The following is a 22,560-nucleotide window of genomic DNA, read 5'->3' on the forward strand; positions in this document are numbered from 1 at the left end:
TAATAAAATATAATTAGTCATTTATCAGCAATATTAAATTTAAATCGAAAAAATTGATCAAATCAAATTAATTTATAGTCACCGATAATAGTCTAAAGTTTATATATCTATAGATGAAATTTACTCAATTTATAAATGATGTACTTCATAGATACCTTGGGATATATGTCTTCCTCCTAAAAAAATTGATAACAACTAAAAAAGCATCTCTACAAGCCAGCTAATCTCAATCTCCTGCATAGAAAAACTCAACGAAAACTGGGATGCCTATGTGAATCTATAATTAAAAGTGACCCACTTCCTAATCCTTGCATTAAATCTTGCAGCAAGAAGATTCATCATCAAAATGATCAGCAGCAGAAGCTTCATAAAAATGGCAAGGAAGTGGAAGAGCATAGCTTTTACAAGGAGGAAAGGGATTTCAATACCAAGAAGCAAAGGTGGTGGTGAGAATGAATCCAGTTACGTCACAAAGGGCCATTTTGTTGTGTACTCTAGTGATGAGAAACGTTTTGTAATACCTTTAGGACATCTTAACAGTGAAATTTTTCAGGTGCTGTTGAGGTTGTCTGAAGAAGAATTTGGATTGACAAATGAAGGTCCTATCAGATTGACATGTGATTCTTTGTTAATGGAGTATGTTGTCTCAATCGTTGAGAAAGGTTAATTAGAAGGCTTTGCTCAAATCTCTTAGTAACCACCAGTTGCTGTTTATCATATTCTTCTTTTCATTCCGGACACACAATTAGGCAACAATAGCTCATCTGCGGCTACTATGAATCAATGCTTTGAGTTTTGTGGCACCTAGCTTGACCTTCTGATTTTCTGTAACAAAATTCCACATTTTCAATTCTTTATAATTATAGATAGATCAGGAAATTGATTATAACCCATTTAAATTCAGTACGATTAATAGTTTCATAATCACGATATGCAGTAACTAGAGAATCAACAATATCAAGCCTCTATTGCACTTCATGCAACAATATCATCTATAGTAGCACTGTGGGCAATTGGTCCAATTCAAGCTAAACATATTGAATTTAAATTGGTCAGAAATCCACTTAAACATATGCTCCTCCTCCTCCTCCTCTTGCATCTCCAACTTCACAGCAGCACCATGATGATGTCCTTGACATTGGTAATCATCATACAAACAATAATGATAATAAAGATGATGAGCTTGCTAGTTTAATTTAATATGTATATTTTGTTTGAGCCATTTGATAATTTTATTTTAACTTAAGTTCTGTTGTTAATTTATTATAATTATAAAATATTGTAAGTTTTAAAGATATTTTAGTTTATATAATGATTGATTTGGTTCTTATATATATAAAATAATGTACAGAGTGATAATGAACATATATAATGTACGATTCACTAACGGATTATTAACAGATTTTCCGTTGATATTCTTAACGGGAAAAAGTTAATTATAATGGAAAATAACATTATATTTCTTTACTAACGCATTGTTAACGAAAATTTCATTAGAGTCAATAACGGATAATTCAGTCCGTTAATAAAATCGTTGTTAAAAATGTGTTATTTTACTAATGAACCACGAACACGTGGTTCATTAGTGACAATAATGAAAAGTATCCGTTATTGATCCGTTAGTGACACTAACAGATCTTAAAACTGTTGATAAATAAATTATCAATGAGGTATTTTATAATCGATTTTATCTATTACTGATTCATTAGTGAATTGTTTCATTAACGGAATTTCAATATTTACTAATGAAAAATTTCGTTAGTGGTTATGAAAATTTTTATAATAGTGATTAAAATAGCAAGAAACTCACAAAAAATTACTATTAATCAGATAAATCAATTGATGTCTTGCTTATCGAATAAATCAGTCAAAGTAATTTTTATTGGTGAAGAATATATTTTTTATTAAATAATTTTTTTTCCAATGTCTTAAATGGTTAGAACACATAAAAAATATTTTTTATGAAATAAAAATAAACGTTGAATAAAATATTTTCCTTGATAATCTGATGCTATTATATTGGATATCCTCCTCAAAAAAACATAAGAAATTTGAACGTTAAGTGTCATAAAAATGAAATTTCAAAGGTGTAGCTCTAGGATCCCGACAAGCTGGGGGCAAGAAAGGTAGTAAAATTGCTAAGTTTTGGACAGTAAACTCAACTTGTGAAATGATAGTTTAGTTTAATTCTACTCATTTTGACTAACACAAATCTAATTCTGAAACAGTTGTCTTATTTCTAATCTTTACGGTCTCTCAAATCCGATCCTATAAAGATAGACTTAAATAAGAGACCAAATATAATTTTTATAACTTTTAAAACTATCTCAAAAATCCTTAAAAACATATTAAAAAACGTGCATAAAATGAGTTGAAAACAGCTGGACAGAGCTTTTCAACAGCAGGTTCGGTTGTCTAAAGTCATCTTAGAGATCCGAAAGTCAAATTTTCAGAGGCAGATTAGGTGATTTAAAGGGCAGCATTTATAGGCAGATTCGACGGCCGAACTTAGATTTTTTTACAATACAGAATTCGATTTTATCTCGTCCAATAACCTTTAAAACGCAACCAAACTTACATCCAATAGCTCAAAATCATATATTTACAATTCAAAATACAAAAAATCACTTAAAATTAATCTAAACTTCAACGTCCATTCAACAAAAATATTTGAGTTCAATTATTAACCCTTGCATGCAATGAAAACATTTAAAACATTTCATAAACTTCTCAAAATTCAAAGAAAATTGAGGGTCCAATTCACATTTTTGAAGAGAGTACAAACACGCATGAAAGAATTGAAGGAGGAGAAAGAGATGAGTTTTAAAGAGTTTCATAGCAAAAAATTTGAGAATTCAACTTGATTATTTAAAACAAAGGCAAATCTTATGAATTTTTAAAAGATTTATAAAAAATCAAAGCAAAAATCATTAAGACTGTTTTAGATTTATCTCTACATGAAAGAAAATAAAAAAATTCATTTCATAATCGAATTAAAAGTCTTTTATATCTGGATTTGCCAACTTGTATTCAACAGCAGAATATTATATATATATATATTAAATTAAAATTACAAATCTCTTTTTTTTTTACATCTCGATGGCTCATCACGCATTCCAAATTTATCGAAAATCAAAGGTCCAACATACACACTTGCTCATCATTCCTCATTCTCTACTGTTTGCGAGAAAATGTCCAATGCATGCTCATCATTCAACCCATTTAACTTCTTTGGTGTTTTTAGTCAGATTCCTCGTAACCAAATTGTACAAACTAGAGTTAGATCTAGAGGAACATTTGCTTGTAAGAAAAAGCATTGAATCAAAATTTTTGAATTTAAAACCATTATTATATTTTCATTTTTTCATATTGATTTTTTTTTTTTTTACTTGTATATACTGAATTCTTGATGTGTTTACCTTTTTATATATTATTAGTTGTATCCTTTTTATTAGAGTTGAAATTCAGATTGGAATAGCATGTCGAAATCAGGAGCATTAAATAATTTCTATCAATCAATTCCCAGTTCCTTCTTGTGCCTAAAGTCAAAAAAAGGAAAAAAGAAAAAAAACCTTTTGAAGAAATTTCATCTAAACCTCATCCAGACACCGACAAACATTTTCACTCTTTCTCGTCTCAAACATTCTTTTCACTTAGTTTCTTATCCTTTTCGTCTCATAATCATGCCTCTCTTCTTTTTCAATCGTAATTCCGATACCGGTGAGGGGTTTTTTGGGGAGATGCCTGCAGAAAAAGCTTTTTCCGATGACCCCATTCCTACTGGTGAGACTTCTTCTTACAAATCTACTTATGAAAGTCTTCCTCATCATCTCAAATCATGCCTTGATTATATCTACATTCTTTTGAACAATTTTTATTGGGAGAGACGAAAAGTAGTTAGGTTATTATTGGCTCAAGGTCTAATACAAGAAAAACCAGGGGAGATTATGGAAGATACAGCAGGAGATATTATCGACGAATTAATTTGCCTTGAGATGCTTCGTGAAGAGAGTTATTTCGAGAGTATGTTGTATGTCTCTAAATTTTATGGAAAATCATGCCTGATTGAAGTTGAGGAGCATGATTTTGTTGCTAAGGCTGCGAATTCGCCCATCCATGGACTTATTAGTAATAATGAAGTTCTGCCTCCTAACTTCAAAAATCTTCTAATTCGGTCCTTATTTGCGAGCTCTTTGAGATCTGCATCCTGCTATTCATATGAGAGCGTGCACTTCTCTCAGGCATATTTGCAAACGGTTTGTGCTCTGCAGTTTATATTGGTATTGGATTTGTATGGAAACAGTGAGTACTTGCCTGATGAATTGGGAAATCTGGTTCATCTAAGGTATTTAGGTTTGAGGTACACACATATAAAGAAGCTTCCTCATACTGTAGGTAATCTTCAGAATCTACAAACTTTGGAGGTAACATATACAAAACTACGCCACCTACCTGTAGAAATTCTGAATATTAAACAGCTCAGGCACCTTTTATTGAACGATTGCAAGATACATAATGATGGAATTAGAGTTCCAAGAGGGATTGGAACGTTGGTAAATCTTCACACATGCGCTGGTGTCTATGTTGATGCTGGTTTTGCTATTGAATTGAGTACTTTAACTCATCTACGAAACCTTGATGTTCGAAATGTGTCTGAGGATCATGCCAGTGAGTTATTTGTGTCCATTTGTAAACTAGAAAACCTTGTCTCCCTCTCTCTAAATGCAGAACGGACCTACCTTGGCACACCATTGCCTGAATTGGAAGCATTATGTCCTCCACCTCATCTTCAAGAGCTTAGTTTACGTGGTGGCCTATTTGAAATACCAAATTGGCTTGCCTCTATTGAAAACCTTACTAGTCTAGAATTGAGAGACTCTAATCTCCTGGAGAACCCATCTTCAGTTCTTCAGTTTCTTCCCAAGTTAAAACATCTCGTTTTAGATAATGCTTACAAGGCAAAGATCATTAGTAAAGAGTTTTGCGAGGCAGGTGGATATCCGGAACTGGAAACATTGTTAATTTCTTCAAGGGATCTAGTGGAGTGGACTGAGATTGTAAATGGGGCTTTTCCAAGTTTGAAGAGGCTTAAATTTCAATCTTGTCATAATTTGAGGTTTCTTCCAGAAGGTTTGCAGCAACTCACTACTATTCAAGAGCTTTGTTTATTTGATTCACATGGGGACCTAGCAAGAAGATCAAAGGGTGCAGAAAATTACAAGATCAAGCATATTTCAAACTTGCGGATCTACTAAGGAATCAACAGGGGAAGCAAGGTAGCTACTGCTCCTGAAATCTGCAGCGGTTAACGGGAGAGGATTCATAGCTCAATCACTGTTGTCATGCAATCTTGTATGAGTGATGCTTAAGGCCAGAAGGATGGCTCTAGTGGAATGGTGATCAGTATTTAGACAATCTGTAATACAGTGAGTACTTGAATCATGGTCCGAGAGTTGGGCTCTCTAACAGGGAGAAGTGGCCTGGGTGTAATTTATTCAATACTTCCAATCAGGCTAATAATTCCATTGTTGCTGTATTATTGAAAGAAACTATTGGTTGCCATCAATTGGAGTGAAATACAATGCAGACCTGGAGGTCTAATGGTGCATTCCTTTTTTTTTTTTAAACCCTCAATTTCTGAGATAAAGGTTTGTGTTTTTTTTTTTTTACTTTTTTCCTTTTTATATATATTCTTGTTCTGTTTTTTTATGCATCAACTAGCAGTAATGTGGGAGATGCATATTAGGCTCGAATTAGACATAGTATAAAGATCTTCACATGAAATTTGTTAGTAAAGATACTGGGATCCACTGCAGCGGTTCTCTGTTCCTGTGTGATTATTGGATGTAATTGGTTGAGTTTGTTAAATTTGGGCCCATCTACTTCAAGGAGAGTAGTATTATCTCTATTTCAAAACAGTGTTGATCGTAATTTCTAAAAAAGTTTTTTGTTGGATGTATTTAATTGTGTTGAGTAATTGTTAAAATTTTTTATTGATTTGTTTAGATTATATAATATATTCATATTGGTTTTTATTATTTGTTAAACAGATATTGAAAGAGAGAAGACAGATGATAGCAACTGGGGAAACAAATTTCATTTGGTTCGCCTAGCCCCTCTTATTCTATTCTTGCATTTCTTTCATTTCTCGTGTACCCAACTCCATTCTCAAACCAGCATCATACTTCAATTCTAGCAGATGACAGCAATTTGCTTACCATGCCAACTCCTTTTTAGAGAGACAGTGCTTGTGTTGAAGCTCCATTTGAGAAAATATCTTTGACCTTTATTAAAAACAAATAAAAAAATTTCAATTAAATAGTTAAAAAAACGAAAAGACTCATTTTTTAGTTTAAGGTTATACAATTGATCCGTTTGATTCTAAATCAAACTGAGAAAATTAAAAATTTAATTTTAAAAATTATGAGAATTAAACTAAATTAAAGTATATAAAAAATTGAATTGAATCCAACTGAAAAAATTTTCAATTCGATTTGATTTTTCAGTTTTCATTTGATTTTTCAATTTTCATTCTCTTCTCAACAGACCCATCAAGAGGAAAACCAAAATCAGATTTTGAAGATCAAACAAAGAGGAAAAATCTCAATCATACAACACATCCCACATACATGTAATTAAATATCAAAATTTCAAACCCACATGCAAAAGCTCAGTAACAACTCAGCACCTATGGGCTACAGTCGATTTAAACAGAAAATAAAGAGATGTTCACTGTCGACGGCAGATCTGTGGATACAAGCTATGATTACAAAGGAGCAGCTTTGCTGCAATGAGCCATCATCTCCTTCATTAGGAGGAGTCGTCTTCTCCTTCGTTACGAGGAGCCAGCTTTTGTCGTTGTGAGGAGATAGAAATTGCTGCCCTTCAACTTTTGTCACGAGGAGATGGGAAGAAGAAGGAGAAGTTGAAGTATGGGGTGGCAACTGCTTATACAAGTGAGAATGGAGTCGAGAGAAAAGAGAGAGAGAAGGCGGGGTGGACGGCGGCTGTTGGGAGAGAGTGAGTTAGGATTTCATCTCATTAAATAGTATTAGCGGTTCGATTCGATTTTTCTCTTGATTTTAATTAATTAACCAAATCAAATTAAAAATTAAAATATTCTTTATAAGTTTATTTAAGTGTCCAAAATAATAATTTTTTTTTATATGGGAAATAATTTTTTTTATTATTTTAAACTATATAAAATAAATTATATATACATTTCACTAAAAAAATTCATCTGTATAATTATTTCATATAAATATTTAAATATTAATAATTATTTTAAAATAAATTAAAATTTAATGACCACATTAACATTAACGAGTGACTAAAATTCAATAATTATTAGTAATAAAATTAGCATATCTAATAAAACAAAAATAGGAAGGGAAATAAGTCAAATTAAGTTTTAGTATTTTTATTTAAGTGTAAAAATAATTTAATTTCATTTTTTAGTCAATTAAATTTTTATACTTTTGCTAAGATCAAATAATTCTTTATTTTATATAATATTATTTTTTGAAATAAAACATTATTTTTTTAATTTTTAAAATATCAAAATTTTAATATTTTAATTAACATAAAAATTAAAAAATGTATAGAAATAATAAATAATTTTTAAAATTATAAAAAATAAAACTTTATTATTGAAAAAATATTTTATTATTGAAAAAACATTTTATTGTTAAAATATAATATTATATTTAGATCGGAATTTATTTAATTTTTAAATAAAAGTATAAAAATTAAATTAGTAAAAAAATTAAATTGAACTTTTGATAACAAGTAAAAAATTTAAGGGGCTAATTGGATTTATTTTCAAATAGAAATTAAAGTTGTTTGAGTCAAATCAAATTAATTTATTTTATTTAGATAATATTTTTATTTTTATTGTTGGTTTAGTATTACTCGCATAATAATTTGTTAATTAAAAAAATAAAATTCAAAGATTTGTAATTCCAATGTAAAAAATTAATGATTTGTTTGGATGAGAGAGAAGGGGAAGAAAAAAAATGAAAAAATTATGAAAATTTTCTTGTTTAATAGAAAATAAGAAGGAAAAACTAGGAAAGGGAAGAAAAAGAAGAGAAATTACATTCTCCAAACACTCTCCAATAGGAAAGAAATAAGAGAAAATATTTAAATGCCCTTTTCCATATTATTAAGTTCAATAGAAGAAACATGGGCATAATTGGTATTTAAATTAAATTTTATTTCATTTCCTTTTTCTTCGTTTCCTCTTTTAAATTAAAAAAAAAAAAAAAAAAAGAAAGGAAACGACAGCGCCAAAAAGTTTCAATGGCATTCAATTGAATCTTTAAAATCAAGATGAAAACATCTTCCCGCGATCAAAAACTTATACTAAAACTTCCCATTTCACTCCCAAAAACATCAGCTCCCTCCCTCCCTCCCATCAATGCCATCAATGCCGCTCCTCTGATTCTGCTTAACTTACGGGTATGTCGCTCCAACTTCTCTGCTGATCTACCAACTCTTTACCAGCTCAATTCATAGCCAAGAAGTTTGCTTTTCATTTTTTTGGAGATATTTCCATCTGGGTTGTTCTAATTTCTGCTTGGTTACTAAGAAAATGTAGGAAAAAATAGTAATGTATTTCTGTGCTTCGTTCTTTGCATCCGGGCATTGGGAATTTGATTAAATAGTGATTCCATTAAAAATTGGAATCTTTTAATGATATCTTCCAACAGAAATAAAGGATCGTTTAATTAGAAGTAATATTCTTAGCCATGTCAAGATCTAATTCTCTGCGAGTATTTATATGTATTAATTTGTTATTATCCCGAGCACCAAAAAGAAATTATTTATTATTTGAGGTTTTTTTTTCTCTTTTACTAAGTTTAAAGTATAATTTATTTTTGGGAGATTGATTCTAAATTGTGCCATTTATGGGGATAGTTCCAAAATATGTGTTCTTGATTCAAGTGGCTTCGCATAAATTATATGCAAGAAAAAAATATATTGAATTCTCAACATAATCACACTATTTTGATTTGCATGATTTCTATAATTTTAAATGAATTATTTTTGTTTTAAGGCTAAAAGGATTGGATTCTTTAGTTTATTGAATTGATGAAATAAAAATCAATTGAATTAAATTCTTGCAAATTTCTAGTTTTGAAAGGTGTTAAAGATGTTAGCCAATTCTTACCTTTAACTGCAACATGAATTCAGGAAATCTCTATTGGCTAAGGAAATGGAGGAAATATATAAATATTTAGATAAAGTCAAAGCAGAGATGGAGAAGCTCCAAGATGAATACCAAACCAAATCTGAATTGTTTGAGTGCTTAAAGAAAGTTCATGAAGATCAATTATTTAGATTTCAAGAAGCTCAACAGGAGATTGAGAAGAAGGCTCGAGTAATAGATGCCCAATCTGAGGAGATATCTGAAGCAATGAAAAGCATTAAATTCCTCACATCTAGTTTGCATGAAAAAGAACTGTCTTTAAAGAATTTGAGTTCTGAGAATGAAAAACTTCAAGCTAATTATAGGGAGAAGTTGCAGAAATTGGAAGAAGAAAACAAAGAGATAGTGCTGGCTTTAGATGAAGCATCATCAAAGAACAAAGAATTGACACAAAAGCTTTGTGCGAGTAATGAGCAGATTGTGGGTCTTAAGAGACTCTTGCTGGATTCTGAGAAGAAATGTCTTGAAGCAGAGAAAAAGGCCCAAGCATCAGAGGAACTAGGGAAACGGGACAATATAATCCTGAAATTGGAGCAGGATAACAGAAATGTCCTGGAGCAGCTTAAATGGAAGCAAGAACAGTTTGACCTTCTGGAAAAATCTCATGAAGGCTTCCAAGACAAGTTTCATTTGCTGAAGCAGGAGTGGGGAAGGGAGAAATCAGTCCTTCTTGAAGAAATTTCCTCGTTGCAGATTAACTTTGATTGTCAAATCAGAATTTCAAAAGACCTTCAAACTCGGCTAGAGATGTGCAGCCAAGCTTCGTATCATGAAGAGAAAAGAAGAAAACTCCTGGAAGTTAAAGTATCAGAACTAGAATCTCGTGTTGAGTATTTATGTAACCAATCCCTAGAGGAGAAGTCGAAGTTGGAAAGCATTACCAGTGAGAGGGAAGAAGAAATTGCAAAGTTAAGAAGTTTAGTGGCAAAAAAAGAGGCACTTGCAAAGGAAATGGAATATAAAATTTCTCAACTTGAGCTAAAGAATTGGGAATTGGAGGAGGAATCTCATAAAATACTTCAAGAAGCTGAAAACATTAATGCCAGTGGTTTGCTGAAAGAGATGCATGATCAGATCAAAGGCTTAGAGCAGGAGCATAGTAAGTGTTTCACATACCTCAAAGAAAGAGAATTTGAATGGAATTCTCAGATGGAACAATTAAAATGGCAAGTAAATATTTGTGAATGTGAAATGAAGACAAAAGGAGAGCAAATGCAGGAGGTTCAGAAGGAGGTGGAAAGTTTGCATTCTGCTGTCGAGATTTTGAACAAAACAAATTTTATAATGCTTATGGTCTTGCAATCAGAATTTTCAGAAGCACATTCGGTTTTAATGAATGCTAAAGCCGAGATGGAGCTCCTGTACAAAGAGAAGGAAGATAAGATTAGCCTTCTCAGGAAGCAGTTGGAGATGACAAATAATGCTCTAAGCAAAACTGAACTCTATCTTGAGGAATATCATAAGCAAGTAGCATCCTTTTTGAAGAAGGTGGAGTTACTGGATCCTATGGAACTGCAGCCAACTCTCTTGGAGGAAGGGCATGACAGTCATAAGGAAACGGTTGAGCAAGAGCAAACTATGGATGATCACAAAAAGATTGTTTCACTAGAAGCTGCAGCAGCAGTGAAAACAGAGACAGAGGAAGCTTTCACAAATGACAAGGAAAGTATTCTCCAGCTTGCTGAAGAAGAAGTTGATTGTAAAGATAATCTCCAGAAATCCGTCATTTGCTCGAAGCGAAAATCTTTCGGAATAGATTCAGAAGGAATTGTTCTTGCAAGGCTAGAATCTGAGCAACAGTGTGAACAAGAGAAACATGAACTTACAAAGGCAACAAATGAGGAAGAAAAATGCACCAAAGATCTTCAAAAGCAGGAGCAGAATCTGCACCAGAAACTGTTCTATCAGGAGTTATTTTCTTATTCAAAGGAGGAAGCAATTCATCATCAAGCATTGCTGGAAGCTAAAAATTTGGACACTGAAAATTCAATGAATCAATTTGGGGATGAGCCCGAAGTCATGGAGAGTAGGGTAAAAAAGCTCGTGTTTGAAGGAGTTATACTTGATAGAATGAAGCAAAATGCAGAAATGAAGGACATGTTTGTTCAAATTGAGGAAATGTCTGACCAGATTGATGAATTTTGTTGTGAAGATGTCAAATTGATGAAACTTTTGGAGAAGATATTGCACATTTGTGAGCAAGAGCATGGACCAGGGGTGGATATGAAAGCAAGTAATGAGTTATGTGATTCCCAAGACAAAACAGACAGAACATTTTGTCCATCAACAAAGAAATTTGGAGCAGGTATTGATGAAAGAACACCATTGAAAGAGCTAAACATTCAGTAACATTCAGAATGATTTAAATTCTCATGAACCTTCCATTGCCCAGAGGTACTCCATTAGAACTTGTTTCAGCATGTCATTCCAGTTTTGGAGATTTACATCTCTAGCTATTTTATAACTATGGTGTTCTCTGTATATATAGTATGCATCTACATTGTTACACGAACCCAAATCCAATCTTAGATGTGAGTGTATAAGAAATTAAGAAATTGCGAAGATGATATGAAAACGTTGGTGCTTAAAATAGCAATCACGAAATAGTTAAATTGTTGAAGATTTATGTCTAAAGCTGAGAAGTACTCTACTCTGGATCAGAATGTTCATGGGTTCTGGTAGCGAGCATCATCTGAATCTATCTCACTAGTGTACTTTCAAAATTGTCTGTGTTGAATGTGTTTAATTAATTCATTTGTGCAAAGGTTTGCTTTGTTAGATTGATTTTTCATACTTTTAGTTGGTTTGGCTTTCAATATCTTTTTGTAAAAGAATCATTATAAAAAATAAATATAGAAAATTTTAAAATGTTACATACATTATCTCTATTTCTATATGATAAAAAGTGTTAGGATAAATTATATTTTAGTCCTTAAATTTTAGCGTAATTAATATATAAATTTTTTATTTTTAAAATCAAATATTTAAATTTCTGATCTTTACAACCTGCTAAATCCAAAGTCCTTCTGTTAATAAAATTTGTTACGTCAATGAAAAAATCAAGGTCAATAGTAACAGATATTTTTATTCTTAAAATACCCTCTTCTTCAACCTCCATCTCAAATCACTTCCAAAAATATATTTGAACCTGTTATTTTCTAGGTATTGTTTCCTTTTTTCTTGACCATTTCTTATTGTTGTCTATGATCAATGATCTCTAACTCTCTCTAGCAACACAAAAGATAACTAAATTTACTCATCCACTCATTGGCTACGTAAAACAAGGGATTAGTTTTTGAAAAATATTTTAATGGGTTTTTGATTTGCTGGGATCTACATAATATACTTGAGGAGAAATTTAACAAAGAAAATGAATAGATAACAAAATGAAATTTACATCTCTCTATTCATAAAAGCTCTTGAAAACATCAAATTAACACCAATTAAATCATTATTTTTGACCTTTAGTTTTGGACCCAAGGTACATAAGTAATAAAATGCTCACAACTTCCACTCTTACCGTCGGTCCCGCTTGTGCCAACCCTTCGAAGGTCATTGCCTCCTTTATTTCTCTGTGCTATTTTGATCCCTTTCTCCACCATTACTATTTCATGTCTCGTTTGGGCTGCCTTGAATCCTTCCTTCACTACCTCCTCTGTCTTCTCCTCTTGAATCCTTCTTTCACCAGCTCTTCTGCTTTCTCCTCCACTTTCTTCAACTTTGTTACGTATTTCAGAAAAAGGAAAAAGAGAGGTGCTCAAGTGACAGTTGTGAGTCATTAGTTTTGAAAAGGAAGAGGAGCTCAAGTGGCAGCTGTGAGTTGCTAGAGGGGGAAAAGTTGTTACAACAGAATAAGTGGGAGAGAAGGTCACTATTCTTGTATAAATAAGAACAACAGCTCCATATGGGAACATGAAGAATCAATAATATGACTCTCCTTTCTTTTTCTTCATTCTCTTCTCACCTGATTCTCTATTTTTTATCTTGTAATCTCATCTGAACCTTCTTTCTCTCATCTAATCTTCTCTTCTCTATTCCGAAATCTAACAATTTGGTATCAAAAGTTTATTACGAGCGCTAGGATTTTGAATATGTGGGTAGCGGGTAGAAAAATAAAATGACTAGATTTGAAGTTGTCAACTAAAAAATGAGAATGGTGGAATTGGAGGATCATATTAGGGCTCGCGGGAGAACGCGAAGAAAGATAAATAGGAGTTGAGGGAAGAAATTAAACACAGTGCAATTGAGACTAGAAACGCTATTCTAAAGGAATTGCGATCTATGTTTGGAGTAGGGATCCTCGATAAAGGCAAAGGTATTGCGGAGGAAAGTAGCGAAGGGGCTGGAAACCCTGCTGTATCTATGGGACTTCACGTAGTAGGCCTTGGGGGCAAGGTAATCCTTTCGAAGCCAAAGGGAGCTAGAGTGGTTATGCCAAAGGACTATAACAGCACAAGATCAGTAGCTGATAATAGAGATATGTTTAATTTTACGCCTAAAATCAAATTGGTCTCATTTGACGGGAAAGAACCTTGGTCTTGGCTACAGAAATGTATCATGTACTTTGAGATCTATGGGATTGTGAGGGAACAAAGGGTAGCCGTAGCGAGTTTATTGTTGATGGATAGGGCAGATTCATGGTATCACAATTGGATTAAGGAACAGGGGAACACTCTTAGGAGGATTTTGAGAGAGATCTTTGTTGTAGGTTTGGGGAGGATATCTTGGAGGATGTGGTAGAGGAGATGATGAAAATTAGGCAAGAAGGAACCATGGGTGATTACTAGGATAAATTTGAAGATGTGAGAATTAGGGTACAGAAGCTAATGCCTAATGTGGAGGAAACTTACTTTCTGTCAGTGTTTGTAGGAGGATTAAAGAAGGATACTAGACCTGTTGTAAGAACGTTGTGGCTTGATTTCCTTGCTTATGCCTTCCAAATTGCTAGATTTCAAGAGCAATTCTGAAATACTAGCAGAAACTCTAATATCTATTCCAGATTTTCTCATACCAATTCTAAAACTATGACCTCAATCTTCCCTTATAAAGCTAATTCATCATCCCAAAATTACCATTATCCACCTAAACCTCTCGTCTCTTAAACAAATTCCAACCAGAAAACTACCAGTCACTCTGGAAGTTAAAACTTAGTAAATCAATCCATAAACAAAAGCTTGCTAGCTCCAATAATTCCCAAAACATTACCAGACAACCTAGACCTTACTTCAAATATGGAGAGAGGTGCTTTCCTAGTCATCAATGAAACCCGAAAACACTGATGGTAATACAAGGGGAGGAGAAGGATGGTACTGGGCTGCTTATGCAGGAGTAGATTGGGGATGAGGGGAGAGGAAGTATGGCATGATGTGGAAGGAGAATTCTCTGAGAATTTGAAAGCAGCCACTTTATTGGTACATGCTACGGAAGGAATTCAGGGTGTAAAAACAATCAGATTGATTGGGAGGCAACAAAATGGAGTTGTTGATATTAGTTGATAGTGGAAGCACTCACAACTTCTTAGATGCAAGAGTAGCTAAAGAATTAAAAGTTCCTCTGATTATAGTTCTTGCCATGTCTGTAATAGTGGCAGATGAAAGGAAAATGACAAGTTGCAAAGTATGTCCTGAGTTTCAGTGGAAGGTGCAACACCATTATTTTAAATTCGATCTCAGAATTTTAGAGATGGGAAACTACGATGTTATCTTGGGTGTAGATTAGATGAAGACTTGTAATCCAGTCCTATTTGATTTTGAGGCATATACTATTAATTTTAAAAGAGATGGAAAGGGAGTGGTGTTATAAGGAATTGGAGATCTCAACTCCAAGGCTACACTAATGTCGAGTGGTGATTCTCAGCAATTATGGCATAAAGGAGGTAGGGATTTCAAAACTCCTCCGTTCTGTATTCAAATTCCTTAGGTGATTGAGTTTGCTAACTTTTCGAAAGAGGCAACCAACAGCTTTACTGCTAAGCTGCAGGCACTCCTAGATAAGTACAAAGGTATCTTTAAAGAACCAACACAATTGCCCCCTTTTAGAAGTCACAACCACTCCATTGCCTTGCTTCTGACTGATGCCCCAGTTAATATTAGACTTTATAGATACCCTTATTTCCAAAAGGATGAAATAGAAAAGTTAGTAGATGGGGTGTTGAGAAACAAAGTTATTCAACCTAGCTCTAGCCCATATGCTTTCCAGTGCTTCTTGTGAAGAAAAAAGACAGGAAGTTGGAGATTTTGTATTGACTATAGAAAACTAAATGATTTGACTGTTAAGAATAAGTTTGCTATTCCAATAGTAGAGGATTTATTGGACGAGTTTCATGGGGCAATGGTCTTTTCTAAGCTTGATTTGAGAGCTGGTTATAACCAAATAAGAATGGATCCCCTGAATGTGCACAAAACAGCCTTTAGAACACACCATGGGCATTATGAATTCACTGTTATGCCTTTTGGTTTAACTAATACTCCAACCACTTTTCAAACCCTTATAAACCATATATTTCAGCCTTATTTCAGGAAGTTTGTGTTGGTGTTTTTTGATGATATCCACATTTATAGTCCTTCATAGGAACAACACTTATTGCATATGGAATAGATTTTTCAGATTCTCCTACAGCAATAACTCTTTGTAAAGCTAAGTAAGTGTGCTTTTGGTTGGGAAGAGGTGAAATATTTGGATCACATCATATTTGAAAAAGGATTTGCTACAAATCCTGCTAAAGTCTCAGTAATTCTTTCCTGGCCAACACGTAAAACAGTAAAGGAGCTTTGAAGTTTTTTTGAGTTAATGGGCTATTATAGAAAATTTATTCACAGGAATGAAATTATCAGTAAAGCACTTATAGATTTGTTGAGGAAAGATGCATTTCGATAGAATGAAGCAACTCAGACAACATTCCAGCATCTTAGAGATGCCATGGCACAAACACCTATTTTGGCACTTCTAAATTTTTCAAGAAATTGACGCTAGTGGTCTTGGAATGGAAGCTGTTTGACAACAAGATGGGCACTTGATAGCTTTTTTATCTAAGGTTTTTGGGCCTAGATCTCAAGCTTTGTCAATTTATGAAAGGGAACTATTAGCCATTACAATTACTATTTCAAAATGGAGGCACTATTTAGAGCAAAGATTGTTTTTTTACAAAGACTGATCATGGAGTATCAAGCATTTGAAAGAGTAATGGTTACACACCGACTTACAGATCAAAAGAGTTTCAAAACTACTGGGTTTGCACTATAAGATTTTGTATAAAAAAGAGATGGATAACAAAGTTGCTTATACTTTATCTAGAATTCCAGTAGCTGTAGAAGTTCACAATTTCATCCTATAATGTTCTTTGCAACCTACTTGGACGAACCAAGTATTCCTTAGCTATGATTAGGATGAGAAGGCTAAGAAATTGATCTCTCAATTATCTATTGATGACAAGGCTGTCCAGGGTTATTCTTGCAAATAAGGGCTACTCTATTATAAAGGTAGATTGTATGTGGGTAATAGTGGTCCACTAAAGCAACATCTTCTTGATCTCTACCATAATTCTCATTTAGGGGGTATTCGGGCATCACTCCTAATTTTAAGAGACTGAGAAGGCATTTTTTTTGCATAATATGTTGAAATCGGTGGTAGATTAGGTGAAAAAATGTGACATTTGTGCAAGATGTAAATCAGAAAGGCGTGCTTCTCCAGGGTTGTTGTAGCCCCTGCCTATTCCTAATCAAGCTTGGCAACATATTACCATGGATTTTGTAGAGCAGTTATCAAAATCTCAAGGCAAGGATACTATCCTAGTGGTCATTTGTAGATTGAAGAAGTATGACCATTTTATAGCCCTTCAACACCCCTTTATTGTTGTTGCAGTTGCAAAGACTTTTCTTGATACCATCTTTAAACTCCATGGTCTACCAGTAATCATAATTGCTAACAGGGAAAAAATTTTTACTAGTATTTTCTTGAAGGAGTTATTCAAAGCTATGGGAACTAAATTAGCTTATAGCTCGTCATATCATCCTCATTCTAAATTAGCTTATAATGTTATTTGAGGTATCTTTCTTTCCAGTATCCTTATTCTTGGGCTAAATGGTTGTTCTTAGCAAAATGGTGGTATAATACCAACCATCATAATGCCTTGAAGATAAGTCCTTTTGAGGCTTTAAATGGCTATCAGCCATCTTCTTTAGTCTTCATACCTCCTAAAGATACAAAGGTGGAAGTTGTAGTTAATTTTGTTTATCACAGACAATAGATGTCCAAGTTGATAAAAGCAAATTTAGTGGCTGCTTAGAATAGAATGAAGCAATGTGCTGATAAGAAGAGATCAAAAAGGCAATTTGAGGTGGGAGATTGGGTCTATCTTAAGTTACAACCTTATCGGCAGAGTTCCTTGGCCTTGCGGAAGAATTTCAAAATTTCAACCAAATATTATGGACCATTTGAGTGGCTGTCCAGAGTGGGATTAGTAGCTTACAAGTTAAAGTTGCCTTTTACAGCTACCATTCACCTAGTGTTCCATGTGTCTCTGCTTAAGAAGAAGATAAGGGAGCAAGCCGTGGTGATAGTAGAATTGCCTACTTTTCTCGAATATATTGCGTTGATTGTCCTTGAGAAGGTTTTGCAGACTAGAACTATTGATAGAAGTAACAAGCAAATTTTTCAAGGCCTCATCAAGTGGCAAGGCCTTCTTAAAGATGATGCTACTTGGAAAGATCAAGCTTTTATTACTTCTCAATTTCCGAAATTTTAATCTTCTTAGGGACAAGAAGATTCTCATGGGAGGGATATTGTTACGTATTTCAGAAAGAGGAAAAAAAGAGATACTCAAGTGATAGCTAGGAGTTGTTAGTTTTGGAAAGGGAGAGAAGCTTAGGTGACCGCTGTAAGTTGTTAAAGGGTAAAAATTGTTACAACAAAATTAGTGGAAGAGAGAGTCACTATTCTTGTATAAATAAGAATAGTAGCTTGGGAATATAAATAATCAATAATAAAACTCTCCTTTCTTTTTCTCCATTCTCTTTTCACCTGATTCTCTATTCTTTCTCTATTCTTTTTCTTCTAATCTCCTCTGAACTTTGTTTCTCTCATCTAATCTTCTCTTTTCCGTTCTAAAATTTAACAAACTTCTTCCCGAAAAGTGGAATATCCTCAATCTTCTCTTTTCCGTTCTAAAATTTAACAAACTTTTTCCCGAAGAGTGGAATATCCTCAATCTTCTCTTTTCCGTTCTAAAATTTAACAAACTTTTTCCCGAAGAGTGGAATATCCTCAATCTTTGACATTGATTCTCTAATTATCAGTGTCGACTGCAATTAGAAGGAATAACAATTGCCTCTTGTTGGTGAAAGGTTTGGAGAGCACAAATACTAGTTAGTTGGACTTTCAAAGTATTAGAAGGAATAACAATTACCTCTTGTTGGTGAAAGGTTTGGAGAGCATAAATACTAGTTAGTTGGACTTTCAAAGTGTTTTGAGGATATAGGGATTTGATTTGGTGGCATTTAGATTTCAATGGTCGTGAAATCAATAGCTAAGAAAGAAGAAGTAATTAAAGAGATGCATATATCTTGTTTAGTAAAATGCCTGAGAGAAAGATAATTGTTATTTGAGAGCAGTGAATTCTTTCAGAGATTATTAAGAGTAATATGATCATTTTATATTTTACTAAAAATAATTTTAACGGAAATACTCGAAAATTTAAATGTTCGATTTTTAAAAAGCAAAACCAATATATTAATTACACTGAAACTTAAAAACTAAAAAATAATTCACTCAAAGTGTTATTATAATTATAATTTAAATAAATAAATAAATATAAAAAATTTAAGTGTTTCGAACTATTAATGAACTAAAAAATAATTTATTCAAAGAGTTATTATAATTTTAATTTAAGAAATAAATAAATAAATATAGAAAATAAACAGTTTCCTTGTGCAATTGACAGTACAAAATACCAAACTTCAATGGGTTCTGACTAATGACTGTCATTTCCTACCAATTGACTCTTTTTCTGCATTATTCATCAAGAACTACCAGAGTTGGCAAAATTCTTAGATATTTCTCATGCAATTCCACACTGTAACTACACAGAACAGCTCAAGGCTTTTTAAAACTTCAATTCTGGAACTTATTCAAAAATAGAGTGGTAAACAAAGGTTGCAACCAATCTGCAGGCCTGTTCACTCATAAATAGACAAACAGATGTGATTCATGATATGTTAACTCACTGGTATTCAACTCAATAAAGCAACTTCACTAAGAAGCATTAATCCCATTGCATACTCTTGTGGGTATAGCAGTACTAAGCAGTAAGCACCCTGACTAAACGGGCAAAGTAAATTTATTTGTCAAAATGCAGATCAAAATTAATTCAAACATCAGTATTGTAGAAGACCACACAACAATGCACATGAACATGTAGGGACAAATTTTATCTGCAACAAACACATGAGCACACAGAACCATAAGAAACTCTACTTTGGTACTTAAATAATACTATCAAATGATGCTAAAAGTAAACTGTGAACTGCAGCTGCTGCTATCTGAAACAGTGATATCAGATGAATAAACAGGGATGAAACCCCATAAATATTTTTAATCTATTGAACTGCTCTAAAGAGCATAAGGAACAATGAGAAAAAGGCTTTTCTGTGGTATACTGATATATCAAATTTTGAGTATAATGTAACTATCAAATAAGTCCTTGACCAGTTTAACTTTAATGTCATAAATATCTATTCCTTCATTCTTCCTCTTTCTTCTTAGATGAATTTGAATTTTGTGAAAATTTCAGACATTTTTCCTTGTTTTTCTCAGATGTATTGACATTTTGTGCGAATTTTGTGAGCCCCTGTCTCAATGCTCCAAGATTAACTCCTTCATCTACTAGAATGCTTGTTACTCCCATCTTTGAAACCTGGCATTCCAGTTAAAGTATTTTAGTTAAAAAAGTGACATGCACCACCAAAATAAGGACAAATTCTTAGTAGTTCCCTAACAGATTTACATTTAAAGATTCAACTCAGATGTTGAGATACCACTCATCAACCAAATGGCAGGATGAAATAAAATTTCAATAAAAAGGGATTTAAGAAAGGCTATTTTTACCGCTTGAATGTTCCTATCCTCATCATCAAAAAAGAGCATCGAGTTAAAGGGTACCCCAGTCCTTGAATGAATCCTCTGGAAATGCTCAGTCTTGTGAGTCCAACTGGAAAATATCTCCTGAACAATCAAATGAGTGTCATTTTGGAAACCACATCAAGGGATAAGTCCTGATGAAAAACTTTTCCTTAAAAGCAAGTTCAGCCACCTAATAAAGTTTAGTTAACCAAGGAGTCATACCAATCATGAAGATAGTCAACAGACGTGCAAAAGTATGAATATTTTCTTAAACTTGCCAATCAACAAAATTCAGACACTAGTTGGTTCAATAAATTACATTGTTTGTCAATCATTTTGACTTATTCTGCATACTCTGGAACTAAAATTATCAAACGGCGATAATAAATGAAACCAATAAGTATTAGTCCAGGTATTTCAATAAGCATTCCTAAATACAAGTCATATGGCTATCATGAATCATGATGCTACCTGGACAGTGCACACATTTCTGATATATTGAGAGAAAGAAGAGGTAGGAAAGTAATTTAGTGCAGATCAATTTACAACGTCCTCATGCTACATCTTTCTCATTTTGTTCTAGAACACCTTAAAACTCTGCTGCTCATGCTCTAGATAGAGTTCTAAAATTTTTTGCTGACTTTGGCCATTTCATATGTGATATCAGGCGAAGAAAAAATAGCATAATATGATTAGAGAGAATGATTAGAAAGGGAAAAGTTCAGAAAAAAAAAGAGTCAACTTACATCAGCTACAAACATAGATTTGATACTCAATTTGTCAAGAAATGTTTTTGCAATATCTGGAGTTGGTGATCGCGAAGCAATAGCCACATCAATTCCCTTCTCTTTCAGTGCATATAATATGGCTTTAGCATGGGGATACAAAGATGGCATTTCACGTTTTGAGAGGCAATCACTGAAATTACAAGATTCATGTTAACATTAGATCTCAAACTATAAAGGCATTTATGGAGGAGGGCAAAATACCATTCTGAGGGCAACAAAATCAAGTTTAATACATAGTTCTGATAGGGGGCAAAGGATGCATGGCTCTGTACTTACAGTTGTTATGCTATCAAGTATTATTAGTGTCTATAACTAAGCATGCACATACAAATATACACACATCCCATCTACCAGACAATAAAAAAAATTGAAAGAAATGTATGACAACATAATCAAACAGCAAAAGTAACAACACTCCATAAATCCCTTCAAATTCAAAATCCATAACTGAACATTCTATATGTAAACAAACAATAGCAGCAGTGAGAAGCACAACAACTTCATATCCCTCAAACACCCTGCTGTTTGTTTCTTTCCTTCCATTTCCATGAGATTGAACCCACTATCTATACTACAGACAATTAGGTAAGCTATTCAAGTTTACTACTAAATTGAACAACTACAAATGACCCAGAACCAAGAAGGATTAGGTACATATGAGCCAAAATTACCCGTGGCAAACAAAAGTAGCTTCAATTGGAACCAGATGAAAAGGAAACCAAACAAAAACAGCCAAAAAGATAGGTAAAACAGGAACCCAAGAATGATTAGGAAGATTTTAGCATGTTAGATGATCAGATTTCTAGCATCTAGTGATTCACCTTGACATCTAATACCGGGAAAAATACAAGCTTGTAGATGAGAATGAATACCAGTAGAAAGGCCAGAGAGTGTAATCAAGGTCAAAAACGACCAATTTAGGCAAGATTTGAAACGAGTCTATTATCTGCATGGCTTCTGTTTTCACCTTCTCCTCTCCCATGGCGTTTCGCTGTGCCCCTCTCTTGATTGTTTTGCGTCAAGAACTCAAGAGGGAGAAAACAATATGATTTTTCCGAGCTCCTTTGCCCTTATAAGTGAAAGCGTAAATTAATACAAGTTTTTTTAATTAAAAATTAATTACTCCCATTCCATAATTTGTCAATTTTTCTAATTTTATTTGTTTTAAAATATTATTGACTTTCTTTTCTATATTATTATAATTTTATTTTATTTTTAACATAATTATTTTTTTATCATGCTATAGTAAGTTGTCACGGGCTCAATTTTCATCATGCGGCACTAATTCGAGGGCGAGCATGATTTGAATGAGGAGAATTATTACATTTAGAAATTCTGAAAATGTGCAATATTATTATTTGGTTAGAAAAGTCATTGTGTGTGAATTACTATTCTTGCATAGACTTGGGGATTTTAGCCATCAAGGCGAGGTGGAATTAATCATCT

General features: G+C 33.2%; 4 protein-coding genes across 4 annotated transcripts; 3 read left to right on the forward strand and 1 right to left on the reverse strand.

Moving 5' to 3' along the window:
* Window positions 1–373: 373 nt before the first annotated feature.
* Window positions 374–667, forward strand: LOC110624267 (auxin-responsive protein SAUR67). Its single transcript, XM_021769375.1, has one exon. The coding sequence runs from the start codon at window positions 374–376 to the stop codon at window positions 665–667; it is 294 nt and encodes a 97-aa protein (XP_021625067.1).
* A 3,016-nt stretch (window positions 668–3,683) lies between these two features.
* Window positions 3,684–7,024, forward strand: LOC110624008 (disease resistance protein RPM1). Its single transcript, XM_021769053.2, has 3 exons — window positions 3,684–5,130; window positions 6,051–6,103; window positions 6,815–7,024. Exons 1-3 carry the CDS (start codon window positions 3,684–3,686, stop codon window positions 7,022–7,024), a joined length of 1,710 nt encoding a protein of 569 aa, XP_021624745.2.
* Window positions 7,025–8,249: 1,225 nt separating this feature from the next.
* Window positions 8,250–11,971, forward strand: LOC110624516 (uncharacterized protein At4g38062). The gene is made up of 2 exons (XM_021769712.2): window positions 8,250–8,460; window positions 9,196–11,971. The coding sequence occupies exon 2, from the start codon at window positions 9,218–9,220 to the stop codon at window positions 11,558–11,560; it is 2,343 nt and encodes a 780-aa protein (XP_021625404.1). The 5' UTR covers window positions 8,250–8,460; window positions 9,196–9,217; the 3' UTR covers window positions 11,561–11,971.
* Window positions 11,972–19,557: 7,586 nt separating this feature from the next.
* Window positions 19,558–22,167, reverse strand: LOC110624748 (magnesium-dependent phosphatase 1). The gene is made up of 4 exons (XM_021770032.2): window positions 21,987–22,167; window positions 21,073–21,244; window positions 20,312–20,428; window positions 19,558–20,120 (listed from the first exon to the last, which is right to left on the reverse strand). The coding sequence occupies exons 1-4, from the start codon at window positions 22,094–22,096 to the stop codon at window positions 19,947–19,949; spliced, it is 573 nt and encodes a 190-aa protein (XP_021625724.1). The 5' UTR covers window positions 22,097–22,167; the 3' UTR covers window positions 19,558–19,946.
* Between the last annotated feature and the right edge of the window lie 393 nt (window positions 22,168–22,560).

Source organism: Manihot esculenta, chromosome 10 (genome assembly GCF_001659605.2).
Source record: "Manihot esculenta cultivar AM560-2 chromosome 10, M.esculenta_v8, whole genome shotgun sequence".
NCBI classification, from domain to species: domain Eukaryota; kingdom Viridiplantae; phylum Streptophyta; class Magnoliopsida; order Malpighiales; family Euphorbiaceae; genus Manihot; species Manihot esculenta.

Coding starts and splice junctions, on each gene's coding strand:
- LOC110624748 (XM_021770032.2), bottom strand. CDS start 22,096: ATGGGAGAGGAGAAGGTGAAAACAGAAGCCATGCAGATAATAGACTCG. Junction 20,429..21,072: donor AATCTATGTTTGTAGCTGAT/GTAAGTTGACTC, acceptor TTGATTGTTCAG/GAGATATTTTCCAGTTGGAC. Junction 20,121..20,311: donor AGGATAGGAACATTCAAGCG/GTAAAAATAGCC, acceptor CTGGAATGCCAG/GTTTCAAAGATGGGAGTAAC.
- LOC110624267 (XM_021769375.1), top strand. CDS start 374: ATGGCAAGGAAGTGGAAGAGCATAGCTTTTACAAGGAGGAAAGGGATT.
- LOC110624516 (XM_021769712.2), top strand. CDS start 9,218: ATGGAGGAAATATATAAATATTTAGATAAAGTCAAAGCAGAGATGGAG.
- LOC110624008 (XM_021769053.2), top strand. CDS start 3,684: ATGCCTCTCTTCTTTTTCAATCGTAATTCCGATACCGGTGAGGGGTTT. Junction 5,131..6,050: donor TTTGAGGTTTCTTCCAGAAG/GTTTGCAGCAAC, acceptor TTTGTTAAACAG/ATATTGAAAGAGAGAAGACA. Junction 6,104..6,814: donor GGGGAAACAAATTTCATTTG/GTTCGCCTAGCC, acceptor CTCCTTCATTAG/GAGGAGTCGTCTTCTCCTTC.